This window comes from Oncorhynchus nerka, linkage group LG13 (assembly GCF_034236695.1).
Source record: "Oncorhynchus nerka isolate Pitt River linkage group LG13, Oner_Uvic_2.0, whole genome shotgun sequence".
Taxonomy (NCBI): domain Eukaryota; kingdom Metazoa; phylum Chordata; class Actinopteri; order Salmoniformes; family Salmonidae; genus Oncorhynchus; species Oncorhynchus nerka.
In genome coordinates this window covers 84229499-84253801 of record NC_088408.1, presented here as the reverse complement: position 1 = coordinate 84253801, position 24303 = coordinate 84229499, and the positions used below count along the sequence as shown (strand labels likewise).

General features: G+C 46.3%; 1 protein-coding gene across 7 annotated transcripts in view; it reads left to right on the top strand.

Moving 5' to 3' along the window:
• Positions 1 to 24303, top strand: part of LOC115140696 (dedicator of cytokinesis protein 8-like) — a 90047-nt gene that overhangs the window by 5206 nt on the left and 60538 nt on the right. For 6 of the 7 annotated variants that reach the window (XM_065026774.1, XM_065026771.1, XM_065026772.1 and 3 more), the window contains exons 2-4: positions 9771 to 9885; positions 23088 to 23263; positions 23748 to 23819. In XM_065026774.1, coding sequence (XP_064882846.1) covers positions 9771 to 9885; positions 23088 to 23263; positions 23748 to 23819 — 363 coding nt within the window. Of the gene's footprint in view, positions 1 to 9770; positions 9886 to 14875; positions 14979 to 23087; positions 23264 to 23747; positions 23820 to 24303 lie in introns of those variants that run through there. The other variant, XM_065026775.1, reaches the window with a different exon arrangement.

Below are 24303 nucleotides of genomic sequence, written 5' to 3'. Positions count from 1 at the left end.
GTGCTGATGCTGGCTTGTCCCACATCATCATGCCATTGTGTGTGTGTGTGTGTGTGTGTGGCAGGAGTTGTATATGGATTTAGTGAGTGAGTGAGTGAGTGGGTGGGTGTGTGTGTGTGTGGCAGGAGTTGTGTATGGAGGTAGTGAGTGGGTGTGTGTGGCAGGAGTTGTGTATGGCATTAGTGAGTGGGTGGGTGTGTGTGTGTGGTGTGTGGCAGGAGTTGTGTATGGCGCTAGTTGGTGGGTGAGTGTGTGTGTGTGGCAGGAGTTGTGTATGGCGTTAGTGAGCGGGTGGGTGGGTGTGTGTGTGTGTGTGGCAGGAGTTGTGTATGGCGTTAGTGAGTGAGTGGGTGGGTGGGTGTGTGTGTGTGTGTGTGGCAGGAGTTGTGTATGGCATTAGTGAGTGGGTGTGTTTTTGTGTGTGTGTGTGGCAGGAGTTGTCTATGGCATTTGTGTGTGTGTGGCAGGAGTTGTGTATGGCGTTAGTGGGTGAGTGGGTGTGTGTGGCAGGAGTTGTGTATGGAGTTAGTGAGTGGGTGTGTATGGCAGGAGTTGTGTATGGCGTTAGTGAGAGTGTGTGTGGCAGGAGTTGTGTATGAAGTTAGTGAGTGTGTGTGTGTGTGTGGCAGGAGTTGTGTATGGCGTTAGTGGGTGTGTGTGTGTGTGGCAGGAGTTGTGTATGGCGTTAGTGGGTGTGTGTGTGTGTGTGGCAGGAGTTGTGTATGGAGTTAGTGAGTGGGTGTGTATGGCAGGAGTTGTGTATGGCGTTAGTGAGAGTGTGTGTGTGTGTGGCAGGAGATGTGTATGGAGTTAGTGAGTTGGTGTGTGTGTGTGGCAGGAGTTGTGTATGGAGTTACTGTGTGTGTGTGTGTGTGTGGCAGGAGTTGTGTATGGAGTTAGTGAGTTGGTGTGTGGCAGGAGTTGTGTATGGCGTTAGTGAGTGTGTGTGTGGCAGGAGTTGTGTATGGAGTTAGTGAGTTGGTGTGTGTGTGTGGCAGGAGTTGTGTATGGCGTTAGTGAGTGTGTGTGTGACAGGAGTTGTGTATGGCGTTAGTGAGTGTGTGTGTGTGGCAGGAGTTGTGTATGGCGTTAGTGAGTGTGTGTGTGTGGCAGGAGTTGTGTATGGCGTTAGGGAGTGAGTGGGTGTGTGTGTGGTAGCAGTTGTGTATGACGTTCGTGAGTGTGTGTGTGTGTGGCAGGAGTTGTGTATGATGTTAGTGATTGGGTGTGTGTGTGTGTGTGTGGCAGGAGTTGTGTATGACGTTCGTGATTGGGTGTGTGTGTGGCAGGAGTTGTGTATGGAGTTAGTGAGTGTGTGTGTGGCAGGAGTTGTGTGTGTGTGGCAGCAGTTGTGTATGACGTTAGTGATTGTGTGTGTGTGTGTGTGTGGCAGGAGTTGTGTGTGTGTGTGTGTTGCAGGAGTTGTGTATGGAGTTATTGAGTGGTTGTGTGTGTGGCAGGAGTTGTGTATGGAGTTAGTGAGTGGTTGTGTGTGTGGCAGGAGTTGTGTATGGAGTTAGTGAGTGATTGTGTGTGTGTGTGGCAGGAGTTGTGTGTGTGTGTGTGTGTTGCAGGAGTTGTGTATGGAGTTATTGAGTGGTTGTGTGTGTGGCAGGAGTTGTGTATGGAGTTAGTGAGTGGTTGTGTGTGTGGCAGGAGTTGTGTATGGAGTTAGTGAGTGATTGTGTGTGTGTGTGTGTGTGTGGCAGGAGTTGTGTATGGAGTTACTGTGTGTGTGTGTGTGGCAGGAGTTGTGTATGGAGTTAGTGAGTTGGTGTGTGTGTGTGGCAGGAGTTGTGTATGGAGTTACTGTGTGTGTGTGTGTGTGTGTGGCAGGAGTTGTGTATGGAGTTACTGTGTGTGTGTGTGTGGCAGGAGTTGTGTATGGCGTTAGTGAGTGGTTGTGTGTGTGTGGCAGGAGTTGTGTATGGAGTTATTGAGTGGTTGTGTGTGTGGCAGGAGTTGTGTATGGAGTTAGTGAGTGTGTGTGTGGCAGGAGTTGTGTATGGCGTTAGTGAGTGTGTGTGTGGCAGGAGTTGTGTATGGAGTTAGTGAGTTGGTGTGTGTGTGTGTGGTAGCAGTTGTGTATGACGTTCGTGAGTGTGTGTGTGTGTGGCAGGAGTTGTGTATGGCATTAGTGAGTGGGTGTGTTTTTGTGTGTGTGTGGCAGGAGTTGTCTATGGCATTTGTGTGTGTGTGTGGCAGGAGTTGTGTATGGCGTTAGTGGGTGTGTGTGTGTGGCAGGTGTTGTGTATGGAGGTTGTAAGTGGGTGTGTGTGGTAGGAGTTGTGTATGGGTTTATTGAGTGGGTGTGTGTGTGGCAGGAGTTGTGTATGAAGTTAGTGAGTGTGTGTGTGTGTGTGTGTGTGTGTGTGTGTGTGTGTGCAGGAGTTGTGTATGGTGTTAGTGGGTGTGTGTGTGTGTGGCAGGAGTTGTGTATGGATTTACTGAGTGTGTGTGTGTGTGGCAGGAGTTGTGTATGGAGTTAGTGAGTGGGTGTGTATGGCAGGAGTTGTGTATGGCGTTAGTGAGAGTGTGTGTGTGTGTGTGTGGCAGGAGTTGTGTATGGAGTTAGTGAGTTGGTGTGTGTGTGTGGCAGGAGTTGTGTATGGAGTTACTGTGTGTGTGTGTGTGTGTGTGTGTGTGTGTGTGTGTGTGTGTGGCAGGAGTTGTGTATGGCGTTAGTGAGTGTGTGTGTGTGGCAGGAGTTGTGTATGGCGTTAGGGAGTGAGTGGGTGTGTGTGTGTGGTAGCAGTTGTGTATGACGTTCGTGAGTGTGTGTGTGTGTGGCAGGAGTTGTGTATGATGTTAGTGATTGGGTGTGTGTGTGTGTGGCAGGAGTTGTGTATGACGATCGTGATTGGGTGTGTGTGTGGCAGGAGTTGTGTATGGAGTTAGTGAGTGTGTGTGTGGCAGGAGTTGTGTGTGTGTGTTGGAGGAGTTGTGTATGGAGTTATGGAGTGGTGAGTGGTTGTGTGTGTGGCAGGAGTTGTGTATGGAGTTAATGAGTGATTGTGTGTGTGTGTGTGTGGCAGGAGTTGTGTATGGAGTTACTGTGTGTGTGTGTGTGGCAGGAGTTGTGTATGGAGTTAGTGAGTTGGTGTGTGTGTGTGGCAGGAGTTGTGTATGGAGTTACTGTGTGTGTGTGTGTGTGTGGCAGGAGTTGTGTATGGCGTTAGTGAGTGTGTGTGTGTGGCAGGAGTTGTGTATGGCGTTAGTGAGTGTGTGTGTGGCAGGAGTTGTGTATGGCGTTAGGGAGTGAGTGGGTGTGTGTGTGGTAGCAGTTGTGTATGACGTTCGTGAGTGTGTGTGTGTGTGGCAGGAGTTGTGTATGATGTTAGTGATTGGGTGTGTGTGTGGCAGGAGTTGTGTATGATGTTAGTGATTGGGTGTGTGTGTGTGTGTGTGTGTGGCAGGAGTTGTGTATGATGTTCGTGATTGGGTGTGTGTGTGGCAGGAGTTGTGTATGGAGTTAGTGAGTTGGTGTGTGTGTGTGGCAGGAGTTGTGTATGGCGTTAGTGAGTGTGTGTGTGGCAGGAGTTGTGTATGGCGTTAGGGAGTGAGTGGGTGTGTGTGTGTGGTAGCAGTTGTGTATGACGTTCGTGAGTGTGTGTGTGTGTGGCAGGAGTTGTGTATGATGTTAGTGATTGGGTGTGTGTGTGGCAGGAGTTGTGTATGATGTTAGTGATTGGGTGTGTGTGTGTGTGGCAGGAGTTGTGTATGACGATCGTGATTGGGTGTGTGTGTGGCAGGAGTTGTGTATGGAGTTAGTGAGTGTGTGTGTGGCAGGAGTTGTGTGTGTGTGTGGCAGCAGTTGTGTATGACGTTAGTGTGTGTGTGTGTGTGTGTGTGTGTGTGTGTGTGTGGCAGGAGTTGTGTGTGTGTGTGTTGCAGGAGTTGTGTATGGAGTTATTGAGTGGTTGTGTGTGTGGCAGGAGTTGTGTATGGAGTTAGTGAGTGGTTGTGTGTGTGGCAGGAGTTGTGTATGGAGTTAGTGAGTGATTGTGTGTGTGTGGCAGGAGTTGTGTGTGTGTGTGTGTTGCAGGAGTTGTGTATGGAGTTATTGAGTGGTTGTGTGTGTGGCAGGAGTTGTGTATGGAGTTAGTGAGTGGTTGTGTGTGTGGCAGGAGTTGTGTATGGAGTTAGTGAGTGGTTGTGTGTGTGGCAGGAGTTGTGTATGGAGTTAGTGAGTGTGCCTTATAAGAGTTGTCTGCCTACTGTTTTATCATGTGTAATAATGAGAGAGATGGATGCCATTTGTTGGCAGAGTGGTTGTGGGTAGCCTACTGCTGTATAAAAGCTGTGTCTTTCAAGTCTGTCTCAGGCTGTTGAACTATGAGATTGTTTTATTGACTATATAACTGACTTTATGCCCTTGAATAAAGCTCAATACACCAACTACACCCCAGCACACCAACTACACCCCAGCACACCAACTACACCCCAGCACACCAACTACACCCCAGCACACCAATTCACCCCAGCACACCGACTTCACACCGACTTCACCCCAGCACACCGACTTCACCCCAGCACACCGACTTCACCCCAGCACACCGACTTCACCCCCAGCACACCGACTTCACCCCAGCATACCGACTACACCCCAGCTTACCGACTACACCCCAGCATACTGACTACACCGCAGCTCACCGACTACACCCCAGCATATCGACTACACCCCAGCTCACCGACTACACCCCAGCATACCGACTACACCCCAGCATACCGACTAAACCGCAGCTCACCGACTACACCCCAGCATACCGACTACACCCCAGCATACCGACTAAACCGCAGCTCACCGACTACACCCCAGCATACCGACTACACCGCAGCTCTCCGACTACACCGCAGCTCTCCAACTACACCGCAGCACGGCACAGCACACAACGGCACAGCACACCACACCAGAGCACACGCAGCAACCACATCACACCACACACAGCCACCACAGCACACCTACCAATCACACCACAGCACACCCACCACACCACAGCACACCACACCACACCACACCACACCACAGCACAGCACACCCACCACACCACAGTACACCCACCAACCACACCACAGCACAGCACACCACAGTACACCACAGCACAGCACACCCACCACACCACACCCACCACACCACAGCACATATTCTATCCTTGAGTTGAGTCAGAAGACTCAAGCATGTGTTTTGGTTTTCCACCCCTACTACTACATTTTAGGTTTATATCTCAGCAGCAATTGTTCAAAACTACAGTAGGAGATATGTACGCATGATGATTTGATTTGGATACTGTACAAGCATATACTGTACAAGAATGCAATCATGGCATTGTACAGGAGCTTTTTTTGATTCCAGCCCTAACATCCCAACATCCCAACTCAAAGTTGTATGTTTACAGCTGGTGTTATATATTGCCAACCCATGGAACAGCCAGTCTAGACTCACATTCCTTAGCCATACATGAAGGTGTGGAGCATACCAGAGGTATTCTTGAGTGATGGCCCTTGTATTATGTAACTTTCCTGGCAACACCACCGTCCCAGTGGAGAGTTTATCTGTGTTTTATGCCATGCCTCCTGTAATATGGGTGAACTGTCCTTTTACCAGGAGCCCACTCACACACTGCCTAGTCTCACTGAGCGGGTTAGGAGAAGCTGCAGCCACATGGCTCTGAAGGAGCCCACTCACACACTGCCTAGTCTCAGCGGGTTAGGAGAAGCTGCAGCCACATGGCTCTAAAGGTCAGGACCTGGGCGGGACGCAGGCAGTCGAGAGGAGAGCAGTATGCCAATGAACATAGAGCAAAGTTCGACCAGTTAAAAGAGCCACAGCCCAGAGCCACACGCACCACACAGTGGTACCAAATTCACACTCCATTCACAAGTTAAGTTGACAACAATGGTGTGGGTGAAAACCTGTATAAATGGTGCTAGACTGAAATGAAACTACAGACTGCTTTCAGACTGGCAGTTTCTGTTGGCTAGTATCACATGACAGTCCTGGAGTTAAGATGCTCACATCATTGTGTTGCTTGGGGAAGTGGTGGAGGGAATCTTCAGTGGCAGATCCATCCTAAACAATGACTACCATGACTTAATGAACACAGAGAGCAGCAGCACATGAACAGCATGGAGACTGGAGGAGAAGCAGGGACACTGACCCATTTGCATGGACAGCATGGAGACTGGAGGAGAAGCAGGGACACTGACCCATTTGGCATGAACAGCATGGAGACTGGAGGAGAAGCAGGGACACTGACCCATTTGCATGGACAGCATGGAGACTGGAGGAGAAGCAGGGACACTGACCCATTTGGCATGAACAGCATGGGGACTGGAGGAGAAGCAGGGACACTGACCCATTTGGCATGAACAGCATGGAGACTGGAGGAGAAGCAGGGACACTGACCCATTTGGCATGAACAGCATGGAGACTGGAGGAGAATCAGGGACACTGACCCATTTGGCATGAACAGCATGGAGACTGGAGGAGAAGCAGGGACACTGACCCATTTGGCATGAACAGCATGGAGACTGGAGGAGAAGCAGGGACACTGACCCATTTGGCATGAACAGCATGGAGACTGGAGGAGAAGCAGGGACACTGACCCATTTGCATGAACAGCATGGAGACTGGAGGAGAAGCAGGGACACTGACCCATTTGCATGAACAGCATGGAGACTGGAGGAGAAGCAGGGACACTGACCCATTTGGCATGAACAGCATGGAGACTGGAGGAGAATCAGGGACACTGACCCATTTGGCATGAACAGCATGGAGACTGGAGGAGAAGCAGGGACACTGACCCATTTGGCATGAACAGCATGGGGACTGGAGGAGAAGCAGGGACACTGACCCATTTGGCATGAACAGCATGGAGACTGGAGGAGAAGCAGGGACACTGACCCATTTGGCATGAACAGCATGGAGACTGGAGGAGAAGCAGGGACACTGACCCATTTGGCAGTGCCCCTCAAAGACTCCACACAATACAGCCCTGTTGCACCACACACATACACACACACACACACACACACACTTCACACAGTTCTGCTACTGAGGGACTTTTCATGCATTTTCTTTATAGCAGAGTAGGAAAGAAGAAAGTGTATTGTGTACCCGTTGGTAGGGGACCAATGACATGGTGGATTAATGGCTCTATAACCAGAGTAGTGGAGCATCTCATAGAACGATGAGATATGATTCAAATTATGATGCTTGATCTATTTCTGTCTCTCTTTCTCTCTGCCTGTCTCTCTGTCGGTCGGGCTCTCTGACGGTGGTTTTCTTATTTTCTAAGACACCAAGAGACACCCCCCCACCTTATCTCTCTCCTTGCACGCGCACACACAAACAAACTTCTCTCTCTTTATGCGCTCCATTCTACTGTCTGTAAGATTTTCCGCTTGATCCGTTTGCATGGCTGATGGTCTTTGTACAGCTCCCATTCTAGTCTTTAAGGGAAAACAAAGAGCTGATCTAGAAGCCAAGGAGTACCAAATGACACATTATTACCCACAAAGACAAGGGTTTTATTGAAGCTGACGGTTCTCTTTCTCTCCTCTCTTGCATCCTCTCTCTTGCGTCCTCTCTCTTGCGTCCTCTCTCTTGCGTCCTCTCTCTTGCGTCCTCTCTCTTGCGTCCTCTCTCTTGCGTCCTCTCTCTTGCGTCCTCTCCTTCGTCCTCTCCTTCGTCCTCTCTTCCGTCCTCTCGTCCTCTCTCTTCCGTCCTCTCTCTTCCGTCCTCTCTCTTGTGTCCTCTCTCTTGCGTCCTCTCTCTTGCGTCCTCTCTTGCGTCCTCTCTTCCGTCCTCTCCTTCGTCCTCTCCTTCGTCCTCTCTTCCGTCCTCTCTCTTCCGTCCTCTCTCTTCCGTCCTCTCTCTTCCGTCCTCTCTCTTGCGTCCTCTCTCTTGCGTCCTCTCTCTTGCGTCCTCTCTTCCGTCCTCTCTCTTCCGTCCTCTCCTTCGTCCTCTCTCCTTCGTCCTCTCCGTCCTCTCTTCCTCGTCCTCTCTTCCGTCCTGTCTCCTTCGTCCTCTCTTCCGTCCTCGCCTTTGTCCTCTCTTCCGTCCTCTCTCTTGTCCTCTCTCTTGTGTCCTCTCTCTTGCGTCCTCTCTCTTGCGTCCTCTCTCTTGCGTCCTCTCTCTTGCGTCCTCTCTCTTGCGTCCTCTCTCTTGCGTCCTCTCTCTTGCGTCCTCTCTCTGCCGTCCTCTCTCTGCCGTCCTCTCTCTCTCTTCCGTCCTCTCTTCCGTCCTCTCTCTCTCTTCCGTCCTCTCTTCCGTCCTCTCTCGTTCGTCCTCTCTTCCGTCCTCTCTCGTTCGTCCTCTCTTCCGTCCTCTCTCCTTCGTCCTCTCTTCCGTCCTCTCTCCTTCGTCCTCTCTTCTGTCCTCTCTCCTTCGTCCTCTCTTCCGTCCTCTCTCCTTCGTCCTCTCTTCTGTCCTCTCTCCTTCGTCCTCTCTTCCGTCCTCTCTCCTTCGTCCTCTCTTCCATCCTGTCTCGTTCGTCCTCTCTTCCCTCCTCTCACCTTCGTCCTCTCTTCCGTCTTCTCTCTTCCGTCTTCTCTCCTTCGTCCTCTTCCGTTCTCTCTCCTTCGTCCTCTCTTCCGTCCTCTCTCCTTCGTCCTCTCTCTCTCCGTTGTCCTCTCTCTCCGTCCTCTCTCTCCCTCCTCCCTCCTCCTCTCTCCTTCGTCCTCTCTCTCCCTCCTCCCTCCTCTCTCTCCCGCCTCCTACTTAGTAGTGTGAATGACTCTAGAACAGGGATCATCAACTAGATTCAGGCACAGGACAATTTTTTGAGGGGATGGTCGGGAGGGCTGGATCAGAATTACAAATAAATTGACCGCAAGAATCCCAAACAGATAATATTTGACTAAAACATAATCTATTCAAACCTTGTTTACATATGTATATGATCACGTGTCTCTCTATTATGCGTGGGAAACACATTTAAAAATATGAATCACTTGGAGCTGATTTCCTGGTGTTTTTTTTTATTTCCAACAATGAAAATTCTGAAAATAATAAATATATATATATAAGCAATAAGGTCCGAGGAGGTGTGGTATATGGCCAATATACAACGGCTAATGGCTGTTCTCAGGCACAACGCATCGCGGACACAGCCCTTAGCCCTGGTATATTGGCCATAAATAACAAACCCCAGAGGTGCCTTATTGCTATTATAAACTGGTTACCAACGTAATTGGAGCAGGAAAATTAAATGTTTTGTCATACCCATGGTATACAGTCTGATATGCCATGACTGTCAGCCAATCAGCATTCAGGGCTGATTTATGAATATATATATAACCTGCGGGCCAAATTCTGTCCCAGCGGGTCGCAAGCTGGGGAACCCTGCTGTAGAACCTCTCCCCTCCTTCTTCCACACACATTGCTTAGTAGTGTGAATGACACTGATATCCAGTAAATGACTATTATGCAGGATGTTTTTATTTAATCAGTGACCAACATTAACCAAAATGACTGTCATTCTGCCCCTCCAAAAGGGAAAGGAAATGGGGCACCTAATACGTTGTACAACTGAATGCATTCAACTGAAATGTGTCTTACACATTTAACCCAACCCCTCTGAATCTGAGAGGTGCGGGGGGGCTGCCATAATCGACATCCACCTATTTGGCACCTGGGGAACATTGGGTTAACTGCTTTGCTCAGGGGCAGAACGACAGATTTTTACCTTGTCAGCTCGGGGATTCGATCCATCAATTTTGATATCTGTTTTGTCGTACACCTCAGTTTCTCCTCTCCTCTGTTTCAGACACTCGTCTGCTGAGATCAGGAGACACTTCGGTGGGAACTATGGGTCCCCCCAGGTCTCCAAGCAACATAGTCGTCACAGCTCCAACGCATCAGTCTCCACTTGCTCCACCGTGGTGAGTTACAGTACTACTGTACAACTAACTAGACCCTTTCATGGGTAGAGGGAAACAGCACAATGGTGGACTATTTAACGGCCCTTTAGGAGAAGGATTCTGACTGAGACTTTCCCACAGCATGTTGTGCTGCAGGCCTAATAATGTAACCCTAAAGAGGGATTTTCTCCCATGGACATTCAGTGACTCCTCACATATTCTCTCTGTGTCTCTGTCTCTCTCTGTCTGTCTGTCTGTAAATCCGACCATACCAAGGCAGTAAGCACCAGTGACTCGGTCTATATAAAAGTGATCAGATGAAGCAGATGCTAAACTACAGGACTGTTTTGCTATCACAGACTGGAACATGTTCCGGGATTCTTCCAATGGCATTGAGGAGTGCACCACACCAGTCACTGGCTTTATCAATAAGTGCATTGAGGACGTCGTCCCCACAGTGACTGTATGTACATACCCCAACCAGCGAGCCTACCAGACGAGCTAAATCACTTCATGCCCGTTTTGAGGCAAGCAACACTGAGGCATGCATGAGAGCATCAGCTGTTCTGGACGACTGTGTGATCACGCTCTCCGTAGCCGACGTGAGTAAGACCTTTAAACAGGTCAACATTCACAAGGCTGCGGGGCCAGACGTATTACCAGGACATGTGCTCCGGGCATGTGTTGACCAACTGGCAGGTGTCTTCACAAACATTTTCAACATGTCCCTGATCGAGTCTGTAATACCAACATGTTTCAAGCAGACCACCATAGTCCCTGTGCCCAAGAACACAAAGGCAACATGCCTAAATGACTACAGACCCGTAGCACTCACGTCCATAACCATGAAGTGCTTTGAAAGGCTGGTAATGGCTCACATCAACACCATAATCCCAGAAACCCTAGAGCTACTCCAATTTGCATACCGCCCAAACAGATCCACAGATGATGCAATCTCTATTGCACTCCACACTGCCCTTTCCCACCTGGACAAAATGAACACCTACAGTGGGGCAAAAAAATATTTAGTCAGCCACCAATTGTGCAAGTTCTCCTACTTAACAAGATGAGAGGCCTGTAATTTTCATCATAGGTACACTTCAACTATGACAGACAAAATGAGAAAAAAAAATCCAAAAAATCACATTGTAGGATTTTTTATGAATTTATTTGCAAATTATGGTGGAAAATAAGTATTTGGTCAATAACAAAAGTTTATATCAATACTTTGTTATATACCCTTTGTTGGCAATGACAGAGGTCAAACGTTTTCTGTAAGTCTTCACAAGGTTTTCACACACTGTTGCTGGTATTTTGGCCCACTCCTCCATGCAGATCTCCTCTAGAGCAGTGATGTTTTGGGGCTGTTGCTGGGCAACACGGACTTTCAACTCCCTCCAAAGATTTTCTATGGGGTTGAGATCTGGAGACTGGCCACTCCAGGACCTTGAAATGCTTCTTACGAAGCCACTCCTTCGTTGCCCGGGCGGTTTGTTTGGGATCATTGTCATGCTGAAAGACCCAGCCACGTTTCATCTTCAATGCCCTTGCTGATGGAAGGAGGTTTTCACTCAAAATCTCACGATACATGGCCCCATTCATTCTTTCCTTTACACGGATCAGTCGTCCTGGTCCCTTTGCAGAAAAACAGCCCCAAAGCATGATGTTTCCACCCCAATGCTTCACAGTAGGTATGGTGTTCTTTGGATGCAACTCAGCATTCTTTGTCCTCCAAACACGACGAGTTGAGTTTTTACCAAAAAGTAATATTTTGGTTTCATCTGACCATATGACATTCTCCCAATCTTCTTCTGAATCATCCAAATGCTCTCTAGCAAACTTCAGACGGGCCTGGACATGTACTGGCTTAATCAGGGGGACACGTCTGGCACTGCAGGATTTGAGTCCCTGGCTGTGTAGTGTGTTAATAATGGTAGGCTTTGTTACTTTGGTCCCAGCTCTCTGCAGGTCATTCACTAGGTCCCCCCTGTGTGGTTCTGGGATTTTTGCTCACCGTTCTTGTGATCATTTTGACCCCACGGGGTGAGATCTTGCGTGGAGCCCCAGATTGAGGGAGATTATCAGTGGTCTTGTATGTCTTCCATTTCCTAATAATTGCTCCCACAGTTGATTTCGTCAAACCAAGCTGCTTACCTATTGCAGATTCAGTCTTCCCAGCCTGGTGCAGGTCTACAATGTTGTTTCTGGTGTCCTTTGACAGCTCTTTGGTCTTGGCCATAGTGGAGTTTGGAATGTGACTGTGTGAGGTTGTGGACAGGTGTCTTTTATACTGATAACAAGTTCAAACAGGTGCCATTAATACAGGTAACGAGTGGAGGACAGAGTAGCCTCTTAAAGAAGAAGTTACAGGTCTGTGAGAGCCAGAAATCTTGCTTGTATGTAGGTGACCAAATGCTTATTTTCCACCATAATTTGCAAATAAATTAATTAAAAATCCTACAATGTGATTTTCTGGATTTTTCTTCTTCTCATTTTGTCTGTCATAGTTGAAGTGTACCTATGATGAAAATTACAGGCCTCATCTTTTTAAGTGGGAGAACTTGCACAATTGGTGGCTGACTAAATACTTTTTTGCCCCACTGTATGTGAGAATGCTATTAATTTACTTCAGCTCAGCGTTCAACACTATAGTACCCTCAAAGCTCATCACTAAGCTAAGGATCCTGGGACTAAACATCTCCCTCTGCAACTGGATCCTGGACTTCCTGACGGGCCGCCCCCAGGTGGTGATGTTAGGTAGCAACACATCTGCCACGCTGATCCTCAACACTTGAGCCCCCCAAGGGTGCGTGCTCAGTCTCCTCCTGTACTCCCTGTTCACCCACGACTGCATGGTCAGGCACGAGTCCAACACCATCATTAAGTTAGCAGACTACACAACAGTGGCCTGATCACCGACAACGACGAGACAGCCTATAGGGAGGAGGTCAGAGACCTGGCCGGGTGGTGCCAGATTAACAACCTAACCTTCAACGTAATCAAGACTAAGGAGATGATTGTGGACTACAGGAAAAGGAGGATCGAGCACGCCCCCATTCTCATTGACGGGGCTGTAGTGGAGCAGGTTGAGAGCTTCAATTTCCTTGGTGTTCACATCACCAACAAACTAGAATGGTCCAAACACACCAAGACCATCGTAAAGAGGGCACGACAAAGCCTATTCCCCCTCAGGAAACTAAAATGATTTGGCATGGGTCCTCAGATCCTCAAAAGGTTCTACAGCTGCAACATCGAGAGCATCCTGACTGGTTGCACCACTGGACCTCCAGGACCTCTACACCAGGCGGTGTCAGAGGAAGGCCCTTACTGGTTGCATCACTGGACCTCCAGGACCTCTACACCAGGCGGTGTCAGAGGAAGGCCCTTACTGGTTGCATCACTGGACCTCCAGGACCTCTACACCAGGCGGTGTCAGAGGAAGGCCCTAAAAATGGTCAAAGACCCCAGCCACCCCAGTCATAGACTGTTCTCTCTACTACCGCATGGCAAATGGTACTGGAGTGCCAAGTCTAGGACAAAAAGGCTTCTGAACAGTTTTTACCCCCAAGCCATAAGACTCCTGAACAGGTAATCAAATGGTTACCCGGACTATTTGCATTGTGTTCCCCCCCCAACCTCTCTTTTACGCTGCTGCTACTCTCTGTTTATCTAATATGCATAGTCACTTTAACTATACATTCATGTACATACTACCTCAATTGGCCCGACCAACCTGTGCTCCCGCACATTGGCTAACCTGGCTATCTGCATTGTGTCCCACCACCCACCAACCCCTATTTTATGCTACTGCTACTCTCTGTTCATCATATATGCATAGTCACTTTAACCATATCTACATCTACATACTACCTCAATCAGTCTGACTAACGGTGTCTGTATGTAACCTCGCTACTTTTATAGCCTCGCTACTGTATATAGCCTGTCTTTTTACTGTTGTTTTATTTCTTTACTTACCTATTGTTCATCTAATACCTTTTTTGCACTATTGTTTAAAGCCTGTAAGTAAGCATTTCACTGTAAGCTCTACACCTGTTGTATTCGGCGCACGTGACAAATAAACTTTGATTTGATCTGTCTGTCTCTCTGTCTTGTTTTAAGTGCACTAATACCTCTCTATATTCGTCAGGCTTTAGGCGCCAAGTCTTTGTGTCTCTGACTGTCTGACTCACTGACTGTAGGCTTGAGCCCTTAGATATTTCTCTCTCTGCTGCTAGTCAGCTGACTAGGCCAGAGGAGGGAGAGTTGGCCCATCCCCTAGTTATTATGGTTAATCTTTAGCCTGCTTGGGAAATGGGTCAGGGCCCAGGCTACTGTAGAGGGACGGGACGGCCTGCTTACCTTCCAGCTTATACCGGCAAATCTGTTATCTGTGGATTTGCGATGCGGGAAAGAGTTTATTTAATACCATAATCAAATGATATGTTCCCATGGTGCACCATTGTGGAGGAGATCAGTGGAGCTGCAGGCAGATGTGTGGGATGATTATTTGTATGATTCATCTCTCTATTTGTAGGACTTATAATGATGAGTATTGTTATTAGTTACTCATTTCCAAAATGATGGATCACGTTTGTGTTATGCTTGTCTGTGTATGCCCACTATTGTCAGAACCACACAAACAAGCAAGAGTACACTATCTCAAGAAACATACAAGCTGATTGGAGGAGGCCTTGTTGATGTCACTTCCTGTAGACATGTGTTTTACCTCACTTGAACTTACTGCAGCTCCATACCTAATCAACCCCTGGTCACTTCCCTTACCTACTTCATGTAGGGACCTAAAACCATTCGATGGGTATTAAGGATGATGGCTCCACGTTGCCCGCTGAAAGGCTAGGACTAAGTTCCACCATATTGCTTATACCTATCCAATCCTTTTACATCTACCCGAAGTGTCTTGGGGTGGGGGCTAGGAGTCACTTTGGAGTTGTGTAAGAGTGTCTTTGAGTCTTGCAAGAGCTTGTGGTTAACTCTTCTAGAGGAAGAGTTGTCAGAAACCAGTAACTGCCAGTAGTCTGTACAGGCTGTAGGTTCTTGTTTCCGGAATGCGCCATTTTGTGAACTTCCCTCTTACATGTTGAGTATTTAGCGGGGTAAGTCTACTTCCAATTCAGCGTGTTTTATATTTCTACTAACAGTCATCTAGAGACCTACACTTTTCTGTTTCAAATGTGTGAAGCATCCAGTGTTGTGAGGTTGCAGGCAGGTAATGTGGTGTTAGACTGCGTATTTGGTACAGACTGTACAGGGGTTCAGCTTGGGGAAGTAGGCTACGGGTTGTTCATTAGGCTGAAATGACACATTGCAGAGTTGGGTAGTAAAACTGTCTTACAGTTAGGGACAGGCAAGATGTATCCAGATGTATCCTCAAATATATTTTTTGACAAAATACAAAACACCCCCAAATCGATACTTTTTTTTTTACAAGTATTGTAAAATATAATAACAACATGCACAAAGTGATTGAAACATGTATTCCAGCATTAAAATGGCTTACTGCTTCAGGAGTAACAGTGTGGTAGTGTAATAGTCTGACTGCTGGTAGGGACAACAGCCTGTTGCTGGCCTGGCTGAGAGCACTGCTCCATAATGCAGCATCCCTGGGAGTTGGGACCGAGGCATGCATACATGTGAATTGATTTGTTTCATTTGGCTCCATGCTAAGGAAGGGAAAGAGAATATATATTATGGAAGGAGATGTGCAGCCGTGATTCCCAAGCATTAATATGTCTGCGGTTCACTAAAAGAAGTGAGGGAGAATTAGGATGTTTGTCCTGATTCATTCCTCACACTAAACACAACAGAAGTCTATGAAGTCTTGAACCATCTGGTAAAGACAGCGTTTACAAAACAGATGGTAGCACAACAGTTCACGTTTTCTGGGCATTTTCATTTGAGTCTGCTGCGGTATGTTGCACACTAAAGCAGCCGGATATATGATCAGATATGCTGTCGTCTGCACAGGTTCCACTCTACAGTCCTCCCTGAGAAACACCTGCACTGCTCAGCTTTCAAACCATGCCCTCATATTGCCCCAGCATACAGCCCATAGAAATGAATAAAGATACAGATCTGGATTACATATTTCTATAATGCAGCCTCTCGTCTACGATAGTCATTGGATGGCCTTCTGTGGTGATAAAAAAATCCTGTTTATTTCTTTGACTCTTATCGCAGACTTGATTGGGATAAGGCTGGATGCTGTTGCACTGACTGTGGATATTGCTGTAACAATATGATGTGATTTAAGGGGAACATGCTCTCCTCTCCACTTTGTAGAGTGGTGATTTATAGATATTCATATCTTCTATAGTGTGATCTAAGCTCTTCTCAAGTGCTTTCCAGAATATCCTCCATTCAGATCTTTGCTTGAGTTGGCAGATTTCTGAGCCACACTTAACACATTACCGTATAGTAACTACACTACTGTATATGTAACCCCACAGTTACTGCCATAGTGATGTAATCAGAACAGAATTTGGCAAGTTGCTTGGACTACCACTCAGTTATTGTTTTGTGTGTGTCTTACAGCTTCCATGTGAAGAGTAATTCCATTGAACACCATAGTAGTTACAGAGTTCGCTACAGAGCACAACACCAACTTAACAATAACTGTTGTGGGTTTTTATCTCGGAATTATGTTACACACGTGCTACTTCTCTCTTCTGCTCTGCGTTTGACGGGTCTTTATGTCAATCATATGAGCTGTCATGAGGTGGACTCAGCCATCCCTTAGGAGTTAGAATAGGGGGATAGTTGCCCAGGGGTTGCAGAGGGTTAAGATGAGGATTTATAGACTAACGTGAGAAGAAATAAACTATTAAAAACTTCTATCGAAATCCAAATACAGACCAGCATGCAAGCACACAAATATACACACACATGCACATGTAATGTTTCTATGGAAAGTATATGAGCTCAGTCCTCTCGTTCCTTGACAGGTCTGAGGTTGTTGAAAGGAGAGTTGTGATCAAACCTGTCCTCCTCCTCCCAGCTCTCTAAAATGCCTCTGCCTCTCTCTCTCTCTCTCTCTCTCTCTCTCTCTCTCTGCCTCTCTCTCTCTGCCTCTCTCTCTGCCTCTCTCTCTCTCTCTGCCTGCCTTTCTCTGCCTCTCTCTCTCTCTGCCTCTCTCTCTCTCTGCCTGTCTTTCTCTGCCTCTCTTTCTCTCTCTCTCTCTGCCTCTCTCTCTCTCTCTGCCTGTCTTTCTCTGCCTCTCTCTCTCTCTCTCTCTCTCTCTCTGTCTCTCTCTCTGTCTCTCTCTCTGCCTCTGCCTCTCTCTCTCTGTCTCTCTCTCTCTGTCTCTCTCTCTGCCTCTGCCTCTCTGTCTCTCTCAATTCAATTCAAGGGCTTTATTGGCATGGGAAACGTGTTAACATTGCCAAAGCAAGTGAGGTAGATAATATATAAAGTGAACATATAAAGTGAAATAAACAATACAAATTAACAGTAAACATTACACATACAGAAGTTTCAAAACAATAAAGACATTACAAATGTCATATACACACACACACACAGTGGGGCAAAAAGTATTTAGTCAGCCACCAATTGTGCAAGTCCTCCCACTTAAAAAGATGAGAGGCCTGTAATTTTCATCATAGGTACACTTCAACTATGACAGACAAAATTAGAAGAAAAAAATCCAGAAAATCACATTGTAGGATTTTTTAATGAATTTATTTGCAAATTATGGTGGAAAACTTTTGTTATTGACCAAATACTTATTCATCTCAATACTTTGTTATATACCCTTTGTTGGCAATGACAGAGGTCAAACGTTTTCTGTAAGTCTTCACAAGTTTTTCACACACTGTTGCTGGTATTTTGGCCCATTCCTCCATGCAGATCTCCTCTAGAGCAGTGATGTTTTGGGGCTGTTGCTGGGAAACACGGACTTTCAACTCCCTCCAAAGATTTTCTATGGGGTTGAGATCTGGAGACTGGCCACTCCAGGACCTTGAAATGCTTCTTACGAAGCCACTCCTTCGTTGCCCGGGCAGTGTGTTTGGGATCATTGTCATGCTGAAAGACCCAGCCACGTTTCATCTTCAATGCCCTTGCTGATGGAAGGAGGTTTTCACTCAAAATCTCACGATACATGGCCCCATTCATTCTTTCCTTTACACGGATCAGTCGTCCTGGTCCCTTTGCAGAAAAACAGCCCCAAAGCATGATGTTTCCACCCCAATGCTTCACAGTAGGTATGGTGTTCTTTGGATGCAACTCAGCATTCTTTGTCCTCCAAACACGACGAGTTGAGTTTTTACCAAAAAGTTATATTTTGGTTTCATCTGACCATATGACATTCTCCCAATCTTCTTCTGGATCATCCAAATGCTCTCTAGCAAACTTCAGATGAGTCTGGACATGTACTGGCTTAAGCAGGGGGACACGTCTGGCACTGCAGGATTTGAGTCCCTGGCGGCGTAGTGTGTTAATGATTGTAGGCTTTGTTACTTTGGTCCCAGCTCTCTGCAGGTCATTCACTAGGTCCCCCCTGTGTGGTTCTGGGATTTTTGCTCACCGTTCTTGTGATAATTTTGACCCCACGGGGTGAGATCTTGCGTGGAGCCCCAGATCGAGGGAGATTATCAGTGGTCTTGTATGTCTTCCATTTCCTAATAATTGCTCCCACAGTTGATTTCTTCAAACCAAGCTGCTTACCTATTGCAGATTCAGTCTTCCCAGCCTGGTGCAGGTCTACAATTTTGTTTCTGGTGTCCTTTGACAGCTCTTTGGTCTTGGCCATAGTGGAGTTTGGAGTGTGACTGTGTGAGGTTGTGGACAGGTGTCTTTTATACTGATAACAAGTTCAAACAGGTGCCATTAATACAGGTAACGGGTGGAGGACAGAGAAGCCTCTTAAAGAAGAAGTTACAGGTCTGTGAGAGCCAGAAATCTTGCTTCTTTGTAGGTGACCAAATACTTATTTTCCACCATAATTTGCAAATAAATTAACAAAAAATCCTACAATGTGATTTTCTGGGAAAAAAACTGTCATAGTTGAAATGTACCTATGATGAAAATTACAGTTCTCTCTCATCTTTTTAAGTGGGAGAACTTGCACAATTGGTGGCTGACTAAATACTTTTTTTGCCCCACTGTGTGTGTGTGTGTATATATATATATATATATATATACACACAGTGTTGTAACAATGTTCAAATAGCTAAAGTACACAAGGGAAAATAAACAAGCATAAATATGGGTTGTATATACAATGGTGTTTGTTTTCACTGGTTGCCCTTTTCTTGTGGCAACAGGTCACAAATCTTGCTGCTGTGATGGCACACTGGAATTTCACCCAGTAGATATGGGAGTTTATCAAAATTGGATTCGTTTTTGAATTCTTTGTGGATCTGTGTAATCTGAGGGAAATATGTATCTCTAATATGGTCATACGTTGGACAGGAGGTTAGGAAGTGCAGCTCAGTTTCCACCTCATGTGCTCACTGCCCGTCTTCTCTTGAGAGCCAGGTCTGTCTACGGCGGCCTTTCTCAATAGCAAGGCTATGCACATTAAGTCTGTACATAGTCAAAGCTTTCCATAAGTTTGGGTCAGTCACAGTGGACAGGTATTCTGCCACTGTGTACTCTCTGTTTAGGGCCAAATAGCATTCTAGTTTGCTCTGTTTTTTTTGTAAATTCTTTCCAATGTGTCAAGTAATTATCTTTTAGTTTTCTCATGATTTGGTTGGGTCTAATTGTAGTGCTGTCCTTGCGCTCTGTGGGGTGTGTTTGTGTTTGTGAACAGAGCCCCAGGACCAGCTTGCTTAGGGGACGCTTCTCCAGGTTCATTTCTCTGTAGGTGATGGCTTTGTTATGGAAGGTTTGGGAATCACTTCCTTTTAGGTGGCTGTAGAATTGAACAGCTCTTTTCTGGATTTTGATAATTAGTGGGTATCGGCCTAATTCTGCTCTGCATACTTTATTTGGTGTTTCTACGTTGTACACGGAGGATATTTTTGCAGAATTCTGCATGCAGAGTCTCAATTTGGTGTTTGTCCCATTTTGTGAAGTCTTGGTTGGTGAGCGGACCCCAGACCTAACAACCGTAAAGGGCAATGGGCTCTATGACTGATTCAAGTATTTTTAGCCAGATCCTAATTGGTATGTTGAAATTTATGTTCCTTTTGATGGCATAGAATGCCCTTCTTGCATTGTCTCTCAGATCGTTCACAGCTTTGTGGAAGTTACCTGTGGTGCTGATGTTTAGGCCAAGGTATGTATAGTTTTTTGTGTGCTCTAGGGCAACAGTGTCTAGAGGGAATTTGTATTTGTGGTCCTGGCGACTGGACCTTTTTTGGAACACCATTATTTTGGTCTTACTGAGATTTATTGTCAGGGCCCAGGTCTGACAGAATCTGTGTCCTTGGTTGGTGACAGAAGCACCAGATCATCAGCAAACAGTGGACATTTGACTTCGGATTCTAGTAGGATGAGGCCGGGTGCTGCAGACTTGACTAGTTCCTGCGCCAATTCGTTGATGTATATGTTGAAGAGGGTGGGGCTTTAGCTGCATCCCTGTCTCACCCCACGACCCTGTGTGAAGAAATTTGTGTGTTTTTTGCCAGTTTTAACCGCACACTTGTTGTTTGTTTACATGGATTTTATAATGTCGTATGGTTTACCCCCAACACCACTTTCCATCAATTTGTATAGCAGACCCTCATGCCAGATTGAGTCGAAGGCTTTTTTGAAATCAACAAAGCATGAGAAGACTTTGCCTTTGTTTTGGTTTGTTTGGTTGTCAATTAGGGTGTGCAGGGTGAATACATGGTCTGTTGTACGGTAATTTGATAAAAAGCCATTTGACATTTGCTCAGTACATTGTTTTCATTGAGGAAATGTACGAGTCTGCTGTTAATGATAATGCAGAGGATTTTCCCAAGGTTACTGTTGACGCATATTCCACGGTAGTTATTGGGGTCACATTTGTCTTCACTTTTGTGGATTGGGGTGATCAGTCCTTGGATACAAATATTGGGATGATGCCGCAGGCCTTTTTGGGTTGGAGAGTTTGTATTTGGTCCTGTATTTCATTCAATGTAATTGTAGAATCCAGTGGGGTCTGGTTGTCTTTAATAGTTTCTAAGATTTTGTATTTGATCCTGTATATGTTTTTGCTGTTTCTTCTTTGTTATAGGGCCAAAGGTATTGGAGAAGTGGTTTACTCATACACCTCCGTTTTGATAACTCTTTGTGTTGTTTTTTGTTTAGTGTTTTACAATTTCCCCAGAAGGGGTTAGATCTCTCCCTTTATGCCTCTCTCTCTCTCTCTCTCTCTCTCTCTGCCTCTCTCTCTGTATGCCTCACTTTCTCTCTCTGTATGTCGCTCTCTCTCTCTCTCTCTCTCTCTCTGTATGCCTCTCTCTCTCTCTCTGTATGCCTCTCTCTCTCTCTCTGTATGCCTCTCTCTCTCTCTCTGTATGCCTCTCTCTCTCTGTATGCCTCTCTCTCTGTATGCCTCTCTCTCTCTCTCTGTATGCCTCTCTCTCTCTCTCTCTCTCTCTCTCTCTCTCTCTCTCTCTATGCCTCTTTTTTCCTGCCCCTCTCTCTCTGTTTGTTTAAAGTACAATGTGTTGTTAGGTTCTTGGTTTGTTTCCAGGCATTCCTTTCATTGAAGCCAGGGAATACATATCTGGAATAATCTGACTCTATCAATGACACATTTAGATGCACAACAGTGGTTTATTCATAATCTTAAGAATGCCAACGTGGTAACTTTGTGCCTTAACCGTTTCCTGCCTGTGCCCTCTGCATCTCTATTTTCTCCCTCTACCGCTCTCTCTCTGTCACTGTCTCCTTCGCCCCGTCTCTACTTCCTCTCTGATTCAGAGTGGTTGGGTTAAATGCGGAACACACATTTCAGTTGAATGCATTCAGTGGTACAACTGACAAGACATTCCCCTTTCCCTTTACATTAAGAACACCTTCCCAATCTCGAGTTGCACTCCCCCCTTTGCCCTCAGAACTGCCCCAATTTGTTGGGGCCTGGACTTTACAAGGTGTTGAAAGTGTTCCACAGGGATGCTGGCCCATGTTGACTCCAATGCTTCCCACAGTTGTCAAGTTGGCTGGATGTCCTTTGGGTGGCGGACCATTCTTAATTCACACAGGAAACTGTTGAGCATGAAAAACCCAGCAGCATTGCAGTTCTTGACACAAACTAGTGCACCTGGCACCTACCTACTCCCATACCCTGTTCAAAGGCACTTAAATATTTTGTCTTGCCCATTCACCCTGAATGGCACACATACACAATCAATGTCTCAATTGTCTGATTTTGTCAATTGTCAATTGTCTCCAGAGCCTTTCCGTTCACCTTCCCACTCCTGGGCCAGACTACACTCACTCATATGACCCACTGAAGAGATGAGTCTTCAGTAAAGACTTAAAGGTTGAGACCGAGATTGCGTCTCTGACATGGGTAGGCAGACCGTTCCATAAAAATGGAGCTCTATAGGAGAAAGCCCTGCCTCCAGCTGTTTGCTTAGAAATTCTAGGGACAATTAGGAGGCCTGCGTCTTGTGACCGTAGCGTACGTGTAGGTATGTACGGCAGGACCAAATCAGAGAGATAGGTAGGAGCAAGCCCATGTAATGCTTTGTAGGTTAGCAGTAAAACCTTGAAATCAGCCCTTGCTTTGACAGGAAGCCAGTGTAGAGAGGCTAGCACTGGAGTAATATGATCAAATTTTTTGGTTCTAGTCAGGATTCTAGCAGCCGTATTTAGCACTAACTGAAGTTTATTCAGTACTTTATCCGGGTAGCCGGAAAGTAGAGCATTGCAGTAGTCTAACCTAGAAGTGACAAAAGCATGGATTAATTTTTCTGCATCATTTTTGGACAGAAAGTTTCTGATTTTTGCAATGTTACGTAGATGGAAAAAAGCTGTCCTTGAAATGGTCTTGATATGTTCTTCAAAAGAGAGATCAGGGTCCAGAGTAACGCCGAGGTCCTTCACAGTTTTATTTGAGACGACTGTACAACCATTAAGATTAATGGTCAGATTCAACAGAAGAACATGTCTCCTCCCCTTCATCTACACTGATTTGAAGTGGATTTAACAAGTGACCTCAATAATGTAATGGAGGAAAAGTTAATGTCTATGTCATGAAAAGAGCAAGTGTTCATAATGTTTTGTACAAGTGTTCACAATGTTTTGTACACTATATAATAGTATGATATCTGTCTCTCCAGCCCCAGTCATATGACGCGGTGGAGCCCTTGGACCTGGAAGAGTTTCTGATGTCACAGCTACGGAGTGGAGACTCCGCCCTCATGCAGGAGCTTGGAGATTTCCCCGACGACGACCTGGAAGTAGAACTGTTGGAGAAGGAGTGTCGGACCGTACGCCACTCTGTACCGGAGGAGGGGTGGGTCGCATGGTCACATGATCAATATAGAATAAACTCAACCATGTTACTAGATTGTTATGCCTATCAGATCCCCACATATCGAGGAGAGAGTAGGGAGGGTCTAGAGGTCTGGATTAGACTGATTTAAGCCTGGCTATTATTCCAATAGTCCCAGTAACTTTCTCCACTATCAACCTATATCTGCGTCCAGATGACACCCCACCCACTAGTTCCCTAGGTCCCACTTATAATGGAATAGAATAAGTATACCTCAGAAGGCTCTTACAACCCAAGAAGGTGTGAAATAGTGAAAATATTCTGACAGTGGTATCTTATTGTTTTAGGATTGTCACTCACCTTGAACATGATGTTACAGATAGTGCTGATGTGATGGGAATGCAGAATGAGGGAAAAAGGATTGTGTGTGCATGTAATGAGTGTGTATGTGTGCTTAACATCCTTCTCAATCCCTCGCTGACCGCCTATATCTCTATCTCTATAGGGTGGAGTTGGATTCCCATGTCAGGGACTGTGTTCAGAGTTACACCCAACCCTGGCTGATGGTCAGCAGGAGGTAAACTTCCTTTGATCAACTCTTAGACACATTCAGGGGCTGCTTTCTTTCCTAATCTCCTTTCCCTTATGATTACTGACCTGTAAAATGCTAGATATGTGAATGCTAGTGGTCACTAACCCTGGACTACCTGGAGAGCTACCTGGTGTGCAGGCTTTGGGTCAGCATGACTAAAGGCTGCACACCAAGTGGCTCAGTCTTCAGGACCAGGGTTGATGACCACTGGGGCAGACAACACAGTGGAAACCTATGCAGTGGTTTATACAGTGGAAACCTGTGCAGTGGTTTCCTTCTCAGGTGCAGCACCAAGTCTGTCTGTCTGTCTGTCTGTCTGGTCTGGTCTGGTCTGGTCTGGTCTTGTCTTGTCTTGTCTTGTCTTGTCTTGTCTTGTCTTGTCTTGTCTTGTCTTGTCTTGTCTTGTCTTGTCTTGTCTTGTCTTGTCTTGTCTTGTCTTGTCTTGTCTTGTCTTGTCTTGTCTTGTCTT